The 15,572-nt window shown below is 33.4% G+C and overlaps 1 protein-coding gene across 1 annotated transcript in view; it reads left to right on the top strand.

The window, feature by feature from the left end:
• The first annotated feature begins 583 nt into the window (after positions 1-583).
• LOC149805438 (kanadaptin-like) overlaps positions 584-15,572 on the top strand; it is a 43,837-nt gene continuing 28,848 nt past the window's right edge. The window contains exons 1-5 of the mRNA XM_089950021.1: positions 584-1,306; positions 3,312-3,489; positions 9,240-9,362; positions 10,300-10,363; positions 11,712-11,854. Coding sequence (XP_089806147.1) covers positions 665-1,306; positions 3,312-3,489; positions 9,240-9,362; positions 10,300-10,363; positions 11,712-11,854 — 1,150 coding nt within the window. The 5' untranslated portion in view covers positions 584-664. The remainder of the gene's footprint in view (positions 1,307-3,311; positions 3,490-9,239; positions 9,363-10,299; positions 10,364-11,711; positions 11,855-15,572) is intronic.

Genomic DNA, 15,572 nt, shown 5'->3' with positions numbered 1-15,572 from the left:
GACATATTATTACTATGAATATCTCAATAATAATATTACTTTTAAACAACCAGTTCATGAAAGTTTATTAACAATTGTCAGCATACGTTACAACGCAAAATAAAGGGAGACATCTAAGGTCGAGTATGTACCAATTTTACTTTCAACCAACATTAAAACACCCTTTAAAAACTTTTAATTAAAATATTGTCAAAATAAAGTTACTATGTACAAATAAAACAAAACTTAACTTTGACTTTGCGGTCTTTAGTAGGACCCGTTACTCACTCAGTACTGGTAATAATCTAAACCGTACGCTGGAGCGTTCCGTAAAGATTTACGTAAAGCAAAATTGGACATCTTATTGAACAGGTGACCTCATACCGAGAAATTATCCTTCAATATCAACTTAGATTCGTGCGTCTGACTTATTGGACTAATTAATTTTGACGTTAAAGCGGGACGAAAAAAGTAATAATAAAAAATACCATACCAAACAATTTTTTGAGAAAGGGTGCAACAATTTGCAATTCCAAGTTGTTGCGCGCAATTCATAGAAATAAGACTAGTAATACTGTCTTAGAACTGTGGAAATTTCAAATTACATACGAAAGAAAATTGCACAAGTTCAACGGTAAGGTAACGTAGTGCTTTGATTGTAGAATTGTGATTTATTTATTTAAAAATGGAAACACAGATAGAATGCAGCACATTGGAGGAGAAAAACTCTACAGAATGCAAAGAAGCGTCATTTAACGCCTCGGATAACACTGCTTTCAAAACTCCATCAGTGGCGATCAAAACATCTTCAAAATCGAAGCTTCCAATACAAGATGCTGGTAAAACAGACCAGAATCCTCCTGATACCAGTTTAGACAGTAGTACAGAAGAGTTTGCAGAAGAGACCAGAGAAGGCAAACAGAATAAGTTATCTCCAGCTGAACAGTTGAAACAATCTCAGGTTGCAGTTCCTTATAAGGAGCCTCCATGGGGTGGCTTGGCGGAACAAAAATATTGTTTTGAGATCATCAAAAATGGTGCAGTGACCGGAACTTTTGAAATGAACGATAAGGCATTTTATATATTTGGACGACTGCCAAGCTGTGATGTTCAAATGGAGCATCCCTCATTGTCACGTTACCATGCAGTAGTTCAGTATTGTGGTACGCCTATGGGAGAGTACGAAAAAGGATGGTATTTATATGACTTGGACAGCACACATGGAACTTGGATAAATAAATACAAAGTAAAGCCAAATGTGTATCAGAGGCTGCGAGTTGGTCATGTTGTGAAATTTGGAGGAAGTACAAGACTCTACATTTTGCAAGTACGTTAAACAATTTTGTATTTTTTTACACAAGTTTTCTTTTAATCCATGAATGCACTATATATATCTGTATCATCACTTAATCAGTTATCACAGTTATTCAAACTCTGTAATGTATTTACATCAGTAGATATTATGGTTTACTGTGTGCTTTATTTCAACTTGACATGTATATTGTAATATTATCATTGATGTGATTAGGGAAAGTTTAAATCTGATTAAAATCGGATCTCCAGTCTTACATGAAGATCTGACAGTGACCATTTAGGGGTAATGTTCTGGTGACCTTTGAATTAGCTAATTGAAATGCATTTTTCAGAAAGTGAATCAAAAGAACAGTGATGGCCTTCAGCCTTACTGCTCAGTCTCCCAAATACAAAGGTATGCAACTTCATCTGATTGGCTGATAAAATTAGCAGTTACAGTAGGAACATAGGTCACCAGAACATGACCCCTAAGTAGTCACTGTCAGTGAAGATTTGATTTTATTCAGTTTTGGGAAAGTTTAAACACCTTGGCTCAAAATTAGCTTGGTTAGCATCTGATCTGTGAGGTAACTGTATTCTTTCCATGTGGGATTTTTTTTTATCTAGCCCTTACTGCACAAGCCAATATGGTATCCAAGAACAGTTGTGATTGCATTGATTTTTTTTGTGTGTTGAACTTACCATATTCCTTTATTTAAAGTTAATCAAAAGAAACAACTATTAAATGCTAAACAGCATGTGCCTGTTTCTTCAACTGGCGAATGAGAAAGCATCATACAAAATCACAGGCAGTCCTTGTTGCATGCCAAAGATAAAGATAAAAATGCTGGTGTGTTTACAAAAGAGGAACATTTGCAAATCACTTCTCTTTAAGGATTCACCGGAAGGTGCTGGTGGTATGGACCGTGATTATTTAATCAAATGATGAGTAGCTGACACATGAACTAGTGTTTTCAGTTTCCAAAATGAATTGCCTTACACTTAGATACAGAATTAATAGGAGATAATTTGGGCAGTCTGCTGTTGGTACCCCAGGTGATAACTTAATGTGATCCAATATTTGTCACTGGAAATAATAATTATAATTTTGAACATAATCATTTAATGATATTTTTTGGTTGTCTGACTGGGCTTTCACAATGACAAAAACAGACGAGTAGTGGACACCATTTCAGCTAAATATACCTTGGGTCACTGTGGAATGAAGTTTATTTACACGCCATTACTGGTAAAGATGTTAAATGCAAAGATTGATATGCACAAAATTATGTACATGTTTTGTTCTGTATAGGCAGAAAGAACATGTGTGATAGGGTATAAGGTTAATAGCCCTAAACATATTCATTTGCCGTATAGAATTAGTATTTTTTCTGACTTGGAACAAAACATGAATGTGATTTTGTATTCATTGTATTATACATCTTTACACTTTCCATGTGTTTCACTATACTTTGGGAATGGAATTTGAAATAGAATTACAAAAGTTTGATTTAGTGTATTGAAGCGCGTAGATTCATGGACACAAGTGAAAACCCTTATATGGTTCAGTATGGGCATGATACTGAAAAAAAAGTATCTTTATTGATGGTAGATCATTGATGTAATTAGACTTTGTATACAGGTTTATATGTATTCAGAAGCTTGTATATATGGTAATATTTTGTTAGTTAAGTATTAGGTTTTTTATACAATTAGCACAGTGCAAGACCTAGGTTTTCTCAGTGTTGGCGGACTCATCATTGCAAACAGTAGGAAGCTTTTCTTTTAAGGTTGTTAAGATAAAGAAAGGCATAGTTGTGGGATCCTTGTTTAATCTTTTCAGGTGGTTTAAACTTTGCAAATAGTAATTGACTATAAAATTCAAAGGTACCAAACAAATGGCAATAGATAAGAACAATAAATAATATTATACTTCTTAGTCAAAGGTGGGAACTGTAATGTATTGTGTGACATAAAACTTAAAGAACTTTGAATTCCATGTGAAGTGAATGTTATTTCAAGTACTTTACATGATACAGGGACCTGATGAAGACAAAGAAGAGGAATCAGAGTTGACTGTAGCAGAACTGAGGGAGCAGCGGGAAAAACAAAATAAAGAGGCAGAGCTTCTGAGACAAGCTGAATTAGTGGAGGAAGAGAGAAATTTACAAGACCAAAGACAAAGAGATGAAGAAATAGGATGCACTTGGGGAATGGGTAAAAAAGTTTGTGTTTACATGATGAGACATAAGTGGGTTTTTTGCAAGAAATATTTTTTCGATAGGTCAGTGTGACCTGCTAAATAATTTTCTAAAGTTTCAGTCTAAAAACAGATAGTGTCAACAGGGAGGAAAACATAGAAGTCATAAATGACAAATACAGAATAAGTCAAAGAATATAAAGTATTACCTTCTCTTATCAAACTATACGCAAAAAAAACCATTCTGTAATACTTTGTCCTGTATATTTTAGTGACTTTTTGACAATCTTTGGACTCTGGGGTATGTCATGATTTGCTTATATGTATGCAGATGCTTTGCTCTGGACACATTTAAAACTGTGGTTTAGGAGTCCCACAGATGCATACAATTTTCATCCTATGTCTGACCTAATATATGTCCAGTGTGCCCCTGCTATAACATGGTAGTTAGGAGCCATAGAACCCAACTATGTTATAGACTGGACCATGTTATAAGCTACCAGGTCAGTTAGCTGAAGAAAATGATGCATGTGCCCCAAACAAATTTTGTGGGGAGAGGGTAGATAATAAATGCGGGTGGTAAAATATGTGCTTCATTGGCACAGTTACCATCTATGCATATTAAATGAGAAATAAACCTGTAGTGAAAACAGAGAAGGCATATATAATGTTTTACTTTATTCAGAGAACCATGAATTGGTACATATACGTATATACTGTTTATATATACATGTCTAATGTATAGCATGAATAGAGTATCAACACCATGTACTCACCAGCAAATCTTATCATATAAATTGAATCCATAATACAAGTAATTCCATCAAAAAAATCCACACAGATTTAAAATATTCAGTAATTTTGTCACAGGTCATATAGGTCTGAAAACAGTGAAAAAACAGCACAATCACATAATGAGTGGTGAAGCACATGATTTACTTTTCAGTACATCCCAAATCGCTAAAAGTTAGTTTGCATTTTAAGCTGCCATTGGTAGCTTTTCTAAGCATAAACTTTTGTCCCTGGAAAATGGAAATTTTCACAGCACAGTTAATGTGTTCCAGTTACATTGGAAGATGCAAAAATCCATCAGATTCTATTGCTTTTATTTAAGTTTGGTAAGGTAATGACTTCCTTTGAAGAAAGGTTCTTTGTTTTTGAAGATTGTTGTCTGCTTTCTTTGATGAAGGATGCATGTGTTACTAAAGTCTCCGCTAAAGAACAGCTTTAGAGAACCAAACAAATGGAGAACCAAACATATGCCCGTTTCTTATTGTGGCGGCAACATCAAACAATTGATTGCATGATTGAGACAGATTTTTTTCCATTTGCTTAGTACATTTTCATAACAGTTGGTGCTTCAAAGGTAATCTGTTACAGTTTCCTTTGAAATTTCAGCAAACTATTTTATCTGGGTACATTTTTAAGAAGGAATTGGCCATCTTTTGGTATCTTCTAGTTACTGTTCCTCCCTACCTATTGAATAGACCAACAGGTAAGATATTTTTTTTCTTTTTACATTTGTGGTAGTGGAGTGTTGCTGCCTTCCATGCATGCATTAGAAATTTAACAAAGGGTCAACTGATGATAGAGATGCAGGTGTTCTGGTCTGATGACAGGGATTATTACAGAAAATGTGAGTGTTCTGAAGGATTTGATTCTTGGTGAAAAGAAGAGGAATTTTACTTACCATCCACATACAAATGTCAGTCTGTGTAAATATATTAATTACTAGCAAGCGGCCAAAAATCCGACGAAAAATAGATTACAAGATAATGCCTCGTTCGATTGATCTCCTTTACCAGCATTGTCAACAACAACAAAAGCGGAAATCTCACAACATACAGTTCTCATGCTAGATGTCAAGATAAGTGGAGTATGATATAACAATGCACTGTTTAGATGGCTTGTCAATATGGACAAAGAATTTGTTTACATAACAATAGATAAATTTCAGTGTATTTTATATCAAGTTTGCAGCTTCCTTTCATGGGGCCTCTGAATTTCTCCACTCCAAACCAGTGGTTGTATATATAAGTTTAAACAGCTAACAATGTCACCAATTAAAAAAAATAATCACCAGATGGTATATTTTGTTGCCAGTAAGGGAAAAAAATCCAAGTTTGTGACATTGGCGAAGCCTTACACGATCCCAGAATAAATGTTTTACACGTTATTTTTTGTCCTTTTAAGGAGAAAAAACTATTTGAAAAATACATATAAACTTTCAGGTATCACGCCACAATCGTCATGTATTATTTGTACACGATCTCTTCCCCAAAATGATTATAAACTTTTTTTTTTTTCTTCATACTTTTAAGAAATAATTTCTTGTGTGTGAGAAAAATACATGTATAAGAAATTTCAGGAGCCACAACATGACTGTGTTATATCCGAATTTGTGTTATAACAGAGCATGCTATAGCGGGGTCACACTGTAATATCACTACCAGCGAGATTTTTTTTCATGGTCAAATGAGACCTAGTAACTCTTATGGGTAAAAAAGTCAACAAAAATTGATACCCAATTTCTATAGTCGAAGGGCTGAAGCCCCATGCTCATCACCTCTTGGCCAAATCAAAGTATACAAGGTATTGTCAAATGCATTTCCTTTAGATGTACAGACAAACAGTAAATTGATGGTTGAGTACAATTAGTGTGCCTTATCATCAGGCATGGGGTTGAATACATATACTCGATTATTATTATTATTAGGATTACAGTTTGTTTAGCAGTGATGATTATGGTTATAATTACACTTTGTTTGGAAACCATGATTATGATTACAATTAGAAGGTGATGATTACAACTGCAATTGCTTTGTACTTGCTTGTTATCTTTTTTGTTTCAAGAAATGGTATATTTTTAGAAAATTAGCTTGTATATTGTCCACCTAAAAATGCTCATTCCTTATTGTAAAAGTCAACTTTCATGGTCTTTAATTTATGGAAACCTTTAATATTCTTACAAATATTAAGAGTATAATCAGTAATGTAATCAGTAATGTTTTGACTGTAATCGTGGTGCAATTACACTGCCAATGAAGGATGATTACGAATGTAGAGCTTCTGAAATCATTGATTATGATTACAATTACAATTAAAGTATTATGTTACAGGGTGGCTTGATCTTTTGTCTTCTGGGACAGGTTTTCAATAGCATATTTCTTTTGCAAGTCTGTGATCAAATTCAGTGATACAGACAAAGGACTGATCATCAGTGTGAGCTCAGCACCCCAGTTGAGATGTATTGGGAGTAGGTGATTAGGCTAAAATGATATGTGTGTTTGTGCAAGGTTTAATATAGATCATTCATATATCCATTTATTTGTTGATGATCTTATGGTTTCCACCATATTACTAATTAGGAATTGTATTATACAGAATCATCATGTTTATTGAAATTCATGTTGAACCAGTGCAATATGTTCATAGTTTTTTAACAAAATGAGTAACTCATATTTCTTAGGCGGTACAGAAGAATCTGTCTAAAAGCCTTAAAACAGAAATATATGAAAACTTAAGTTTAAAGGTTAGTTTATAATAAGCAAAGTTAGCAGACTTTTATAATATTACACAAACCCAAATCAACAATAAAAATAATAAAGCTAAAAGGATAATGTATGTGTTGTGTGACAAAGCCATGGGTTGAAAATAATGTAGTTCCACTTCACTATATGTGCTGAAAATGTTACAGATTATAAATAAATTATGTGTTCTTTTCTTAAAGAACTGAAGGTGGTAGACTCACTTTCAATAAATGAGAGTATATGTCGCATTATTTTTGTTGTATTCATGTTGTATCTTCATCATGTACTTTTTAGTGTTGTAAAACTGTTTGCAAAGTATCTGATGTGTCTGTCATTCGTATATTATATCAGTAAGCATCCACTAACCTACCTTCTTACATCTGTTTCATGCTGACCTCTGCATATTGCAGAATTTATAGTACTCTATGATAATTTGTTAAACCCTTTTTTAGTTAGCTCAGAAGAGCTTATGGAGTGGTCTGTTGTCACTTGTCTCTTTGTCCATTAGCACAGATTTGTTATTGCTACTCCCCAAAACTACTACTATGATGATTGCCATCAAAGTTTATGCATGTATTCATCCCAAGGTCCTTAATGCAGATCTAAAATCCATTATAGCTTCCATCTTGAACATCTTGATGCTACTACTCCCAGATGGATAGTCATATCAACATGGTGTTTTCACTCAAAGCCTTCTTATGATGTCTGGTTGGTTTTAAATGAAAATGGTGCCAATCTAATGTCCATTGTGGCTGTAATGGCTGCCCTTTTTAAAATCTTGATATTGCTGGGGGGGGGTCTATTCTAGGATGGGTGATTGCCACATTTTTGCTAATTTCTATAGGATCATGATGAAAAATCATGCAAGTTGAAGTTTCATAGATGAGCAGGCAATAATCAGTATGTCATTTAAAATAAACAAAATTGATTATACCCAGACATTGGGTTTAAAGACAATTCACTTTTGAATAAATAATCCATTGAATCATATCTACTCATCTGTTTTCATACTTGTAATAATTTTAGGTATTGATTGAATATTATCTGCTTTGCGTTTTTTCCCGGTATTTTCACAAATATGAGTTTTCAGGAAACTACTTTAACCTTACAATGCTTCTCGCGAATTCCACAACATAGTATTGTCCCATACGTTTCTGACCTATATTATTGCATTTTAAAGTTAAATCTTAAAAAGCATAATACTTAGGCTTTGCTTTCTATGCATTGTATATTTTTCTGAATATATTTGCCCGATGATTTACAGAAACAAACAATCTAATAAACTGCTACTTCCCAGACAGAGCGATGTCCACCATTATTTCCACGTTACTGGTTCACTTGCAGTTTCAAACTCAATTTATGATGAAATAGTGTACAAGAGGCAGTTAAAATACCCAGATCACTGATTCTATTCTTAAAACACAAATTGTATTTACATGCTATTATTAAAGTTTTGAAACACAAGTTTGTATGTTTGTTTCATCACTAGATAACATGCATAAATCTGGTAGTGATAAGGGCCTAGTTGCTAACGTACTCTGGGAAACAGTTAATGGTCAGTCAGCTGTCAAAAGACATGCCTGTGATTTGTGCAAGAGTTTGTTTTGTCAGCGTAATTGATATCAAAACTAGGCCTAGCTACCGATTGCTTGATGAATACCTTTCGCTACAACACTAGAACTAACCTGGCTAAGGTGAGGGGCCATCTCAAAAGGTATGGTTAGTCTAAGTACCTCTAAAAAAATCATAGGGCAAAGTTATTTTTGGTTTCTTAACAGAAGAAGGTGAAGTTTTCATTTTTTTAGGCAACTTAGTCGCCCACTTCGCCTGGTAGCATGACCCCTGTGGAAGAATTTGTACCAATCCAATTTTCAATTCACTTGTGTTCTGTTACATACCGTTATATCATTAAACCACTGTTAGGTGGATGACCTATTAGAAGACTATTAGATGGATGACCCATTAGAACACTGTTTGGTGGATGACCTATTATAACACTATTAGGTGGATGATGATTTGTTAGAACACTATTAGGTGGATAACCTATTAGAGCACTATTAGGTGGATGACCTGTTATAACACTATTAGGTGGATGACCTATAAGAACACTATTAGGTTGAAAACAAAGTATTAGTGTGTGTGTTACTGACAAATCAGTGCTAGTTAATTTTTCAGTTTTTGCATTTTACTGTTCATTCAGAAATTTCACATTATTAACATATTTTATAATGTTACAGATGAGGTTGTTGTGGATGAAGATGAAGAAGATGAGGAAATTCCAGCAGAGATGGGACTGGAAAATGAGTCACTTTATATTGATGATCCCAAGAAAGCACTGAAAGGATTCTTTGAGAGAGAAGGTATATTGATTTAAATTGCCTTGTTTTGTCTGTGTTGTTAAATGTCCCCAATTTATCACAGTTTAGGAGATACTGGCTTGTTAATTCCTATTGATAGGAAAACTTAAAATGAGAAATTTGTTAATTGAAATTTTTCAAAACAAATAGTTTTAATTAGGGTATTGTTTTCAAAATGTATGACATCCAGATAAGTCCTGTGGGGGTATTAACTGTCAGGATGTGTATTATATGGTTTCCTTAGGAATATTTGTCATTATACCACCTTTAGTTGGTGTCATTTCTCAGGTAGGTGTAATTATGGGTACACTGTTATGAGACAGCCATAAAAACTGATATTTTTACTTTTTGTCCTTCATTGAGGTACTAGATGATAATTATTTGCATTTGTTGTGTTAGCTGCTGTTTATGCCCATTCTTCATATTTTCATTGCTTCCCATGCAGATTGGAGCTCAACTTTTTTATTATAGTATTTTTAAACATGTAGTGTACTTTGCAATACCATATTTCAAGCCCTCTAGATGTAAGCTTCCAAATAGAAAAACCATTGCTAATATGATGAGAAATAATTGTGCAAGGCTTGAAACTGATGCCATCAACCTAGTATTTTACTATTTACAATTCCAGGATGCAAGTAAATTGCTAGCTGAAAAAATTATATAAAAGTTTCTTGCTGGTGATAATTTTGAATTGTGTTTAAAATTTTATTTTAAAATACAAAATATCTTATTAGACCTTGAAAATAGTTATAATTTTGCTCGTTGAAGATATTAAAAGTATCAAATTGTCAATAATAGTGAAAAAAGTTTATTTCAAGCTGTGCAGTGTTCATGTTTATTTAATACATCTCTATTTGCTAGATCTGAAATAATTGCAAATGCACATTTATGAAACTTTTGATTCAAAGTGAAATATCTTAGAATACTACTATTTTTGCAGGATACGACACCCCAGAATATCAGTTTGCTGATGCTAGTCATGGGAAAAGAAGATGCTATGTTGAGTAGGTACTTATTTCAAAATCCAGCTGTATCTATGATCAGGCTCCATAGTCAGGCTCTGAGACTCCCAATTCAGACACAATACCATGCTATAAGTATGTACTGTGGGTTGAAAAATTTCTTGATTTTTTAAAGATTTTAAGGAATTATTAAATTAAACTACCAGTATTACTATTTTTGACAGCAAAAGTAAACAAAAACTTTGACACATACATATTTAAATGTGAATGTAGCTTTGATCTCTAAATTACTTTCATGAAGGAGGTTAATTAACAGTTACGTTTTGTATTTTGTTTTTAAAATCCCCCACAGATTTTGAGTGTAAGACTTCAAAACTCATTTCAGGCTTGCAGTTAATGCAGAGATGCCAGCAAGTCCCCAGTTTTGCAGAATTTTTACGATGCTTTAATGAAAATTCTGCATTTTGAATTTTTGAAATTATGAAAATTATAAACTTTGAGTGATGCAGTTTTGATCATGAGTTTTCTATGTGTACGCATTAGTTGGAAAGGTACTTAAACACTAATCTGCAAGACTGATACATAGAATATAATTTCTTATTGTAAAATACAGAATGTCATTAACAAGAAATTAGTCAATCCGACTGTTAATCAGTGAAAAATGATATGTTGATGGTGATTAATTTGGTCAAGATTGTAGATTTCAAGTTCCTGAACTTTGAGGAATGGATAAACCATTTATTCTGATTAGACTCTAATTGTTACTGACTGTGTACAGATAGGTATGAGCTCGTAAGATGCAATAAGACTGTCGAGAAGATTGTTACTTTTAATGAAAATGTTATCAATTGACGATTCAGAAGAGTTAATGTTAGGATTCCTAACAAGTATACCTCATTGGTTGGCATCGCTGTTAATGAATTTTCAGATAAAGCAAAGTTGTAAAACTTGAGCTGTCCCAAGGGTTGTATAAGGTGAGCTGTCCCAAGGGTTGTATAAGGCTCACAGTATAATGAACTAGATAATTATGTAAGACATGACAGAAAGATTTTAATTCCAAATGGTTTAACATGTGAAAAAGTGAAAACAGAAAAAGGGATAGAATAAAATGGTTTTAAAAATCATAACTTTGTAAGGTATATTTTAAGAATCAGAAAATAAAAAGTTTAGTTTTGTAATACAAATGTTTATGCTTGGGATGGCTCAGTTATGTGTATTCATTCCCGTTTCCTATCAGATTGTGTTGGTGAACAAACATTTGAAAGTCCCCTGCTTGGTTGCTATTAAATGCATTACATTTTTTTATTTAGTAGATCAGTTATAAAGTATTAAATTAAATTTGTTGTCATTTTAGGTTGACTTTTTACGATTTAATATTTCTTCCTTTTAGACTGCCTATAGATACCCCCACTGGAGAACCAATGGTAGCAGAGGTTGTATTGACAGGAAAGAAGAAGGATGCTGTGGTGGCTTGTGCTTTGGAGGCATGTCGCATCTTGGACAGACAGGGTTTACTCAGGGCATCTAAACACGGTATAAACATTACAGGGGAAAAAAAGTAAATGAAAAGATTTTCGATAAATATTATGTTAACCTTTTACTCCCCATGTATGCATTTCTAAGCCTTTACCTTTACCCCCGCCCAGTCTATAACTACACTTCTACCTATCGTCCATTTAAATGTTGACTAGCCACATAGTAACCAAACACTGATAAAAAAAATAAATCATTTTTACTAACATTCAATTTTAATGATGCATTTCCTAGCATTAGAACATATAAATCTAAATTTAACTGACCAATTATATGTGTGTGTGGGTTTCCATGGCCGCATCCAAAATGGCGTTGTTGGCCCCTCCATACATTGTAATGTATAATGTAGCTTTAACGTGTTTAAAACATGAAATCTGCCATAATTGCAGGGCATATAAAATAAAATAACAAAATTAAGAATGTTTGTGTTGTTTATTTCTTCCATTCATTTCAATATGCAAAGTTTCAATCAAATAGTATAACAGACAGTGCCGGAAGTGAAATTGTATATTTAGAAAAGGAATTCTCTGATCTTGTCATGGCGATGTCATCCTTGTCTGTTGATTATAGTGATTTGTCTGGAAGTGAAAACAATTTTTCAGGATTCAGTTCCGACGAAATGCCAGATTTTATTAACAATGATGACTTTAATGATGAAGGATCTGAAATTCTGTCATCAGATATTGACAGTGAAATGTCATCAGACTAGAGTGACACTGATGATGATCAGCCAAATTGGTTTGCAGACGTGCAAGATATTGACAGAAGTCCATTTACTCAGCAGTCAGGACCATCACATAATTTGCAGTAAATGGCACCAGAACTAGACTATTTCCAATTATATTTTCCAGTTGGACATTTTGAAACGTTTGTAAGTGAAACAAATACATTTCCAGCTGAACAACATGTGGATCATGAAATCAGTGATTCAAACTGGACAGAGACCATTGTGACTGAGATGTCTGCCTTTATTGGCATGTTGATCTTCATGGGGATAATCAAAGCTCCTGACTATAGTTTTTATCGGTCAAATGACAATTTTTTATCCAATGAAGGAATCAAAAATGTAATGCCACGTAGAACGTTTGAAAAACTCCTCCAGTACCTTCACCTAAATGATGATAACACCGATTTTCCTGCAGATCACCCTAACCATGACAAACTTAACAAAATATGTCCAATACTGGATGAAGATCTGGCAAACATGGAAAAAACATACAAGCCTCACCAACATGAAACCATTGATGAAGGTTTTTATACATTTCTACATTCATTACAAATAATGTATTTCTTTCCAACAGTAAATTGCACAGCAGACACACTCTCGCATATAGATATCATAAAAGAAATACACATACATAAATGCATACATACATATTGTATTATCTTTCATCTTTACATTAATGTGATAATTTTAAAAATAAATTTAAAAAAAATAGAAGCCCATAATATATTCGTGTTAAATTGCATGTCCAATATGAACCACTCATATCAAATACACACAAAAACATACATTAAATATCCATAACCACTTAACTACAATCTATCACATCTCCATACATAAATCTAAACATTAGACTCATGAATATCTGATATTTTATTCCATACCTTTTCATAATAATAAAAATAAAATAAAATTAAAATTAAACTTTTCATTCATTGATCCTGTTTTAAGTTTTAATTAAAATTTCATACAATACTTCAATAAATGATTTATCAAGAAGATAATGCACTTTACAGGTATGATTTCATTCAAGGGACAACACAAGACCAAGCAGTATCTTCCTTCAAAGCCAATCAAGTGAGGCCTGAAAGTATGGTTGCGCTGTGATATTTTGTCCGATTTCTGTCACCAGTTTGAGTTTTACCATGGGAAGGAAGATACAGATGAAGTGAATGAGAGCATGAAGGGTCTTGACTATTGAGTTGTGCAAAAAAGCTTGTTATGCCTTTGAGAGGAATTTTTTTATCATTTATATTTTGATAACTTTTTTACGTCCATTGACTGGTACGAAGTTTGTTGAGACATGGTATATATGCCTGTGGCACCATGAGGAAAAACTGTAAAGGCTCCCCCGAGGAATTTAAATATCCACCATATATGGAGCAAGGAGACCATTTAATATGACAGGATGGAAATCTGACAACCAAACTGTGGAAGGAGAAGAAACCAGTGACATTCCTATCCACAGCAGCAGATCCAACCATCATTGATATTGCTAACTGGAAACAGAAAGATGGGACAGGTTAACTGTCCAAAGGCCCTCACAAATAACCAATAGTACTACTGAGGGGTTGACATATGTGACCAACTCAGGGCCAAATATCCAGTTGGACAATCATCAAAGAATATGTGGTGGTGATATGTGTTTCTTTTCATTATAAATGTCTGCATAATCAGTGGTTTTATAACAATGGTGGAGAGTCATCCTGAGAGTCAGGAAAGAAGAAAACAATTCAGATAGTTAGATTTTCGAATTAATTTGGCAAAGCAGCTCATAGGAAGTTTCAAGTGCAGGAAGGTTGCCATGCATCAAAAGTCTGTAGCTCCAGTGACACTGGACAGTATTGAGGCACACATACTGCAGACTGCAAATACTGTACCAAGCATGGAGAAAGAAACCAAATTTGACTGTGTCATTTGCAGTGTCCATCTATGCTGCATAGAATGTCACAGCCTGTTTCATCAAAGCATGTTCGTGGTAGAGGAGTAGCTGTGATGTGCTCCAATACAATTGTCGATAGTTTTTTTTTATTTTCATGTTTGTTTGTTTTGTTCATCAACATGAAAGTCTGAGAATAAGTGATTTGCTAAATAGTTCTTATTTATATTTGAGATCAGCTCTTTAATGAAATGAAACATCATTAGGTAAGAACCACGTCACAACACGTACTCAGTATGAAATATTTTTAATAACCTTTAATAAGCCCATGTATGGAAAGCAGGCCAAGTGAATTAATAACTTTATAAAATATGTTTCTGTGAAGGCCATTGAATTGCGCTTGAAAAATCTAGAATATTAGTCACACGTACAGTACGAATAATTTCAAGCTCCAAAGATATAATAACATCAAAACTTGATGTTTAATTTCATTGTTGCCGACAAAACAGTACCTGAACTTTTCATTGAGTAATTAAAGTCCATCCCTGCATGAAATATAGTCCTATATCTTACTGAATCACACTATAGCCAAGAGTAAAATGGCATTACGCATGCCATATGGGTGCATCTAGTTTTAGAAACAGGGATTTTCTTAATATGACCACTCACATTTTAATTATGTTCAAAAAATATTCTTAATTATAGGTTGTAATAATTAGTATGTACTTGTAATATTATTTTCTATTTGTTAGATATGATTTTCTTGACTATGTTATTATCATTACAAAATGAGTGATATAAGAAAACAACCTTGACCTTTTATACCACATTGATTTATCCAGCATCATGATGTGTAATATATTTTGGACTATTATTCTTTTAAATAGCTAAATATTTAATCACAGAATGTTTATATGATGTTTCTTATGAATTTTATATATTCCTTAATGTATATGACAAATGAATTACAATTATGGCCTGTCTAATGAACAGGTACTGCCTAGATACTGTGATGTCCGCCATTATTACATTCTGCCTCTTGTCAGGTTCACTTGTGACTTATAACTGATATTACAAAGAAAATAATGCAAACACGTCAGTGAAAAGTTTTAGTT

This window comes from Sinohyriopsis cumingii, chromosome 2, assembly GCF_028554795.1.
Source record: "Sinohyriopsis cumingii isolate HCF-2022 chromosome 2, ASM2855479v2, whole genome shotgun sequence".
In the NCBI taxonomy this organism is placed as follows: domain Eukaryota; kingdom Metazoa; phylum Mollusca; class Bivalvia; order Unionida; family Unionidae; genus Sinohyriopsis; species Sinohyriopsis cumingii.
The sequence above is the reverse complement of the archived record's forward strand: the minus strand, read 5'-3'. Positions and strand labels throughout refer to the sequence as shown.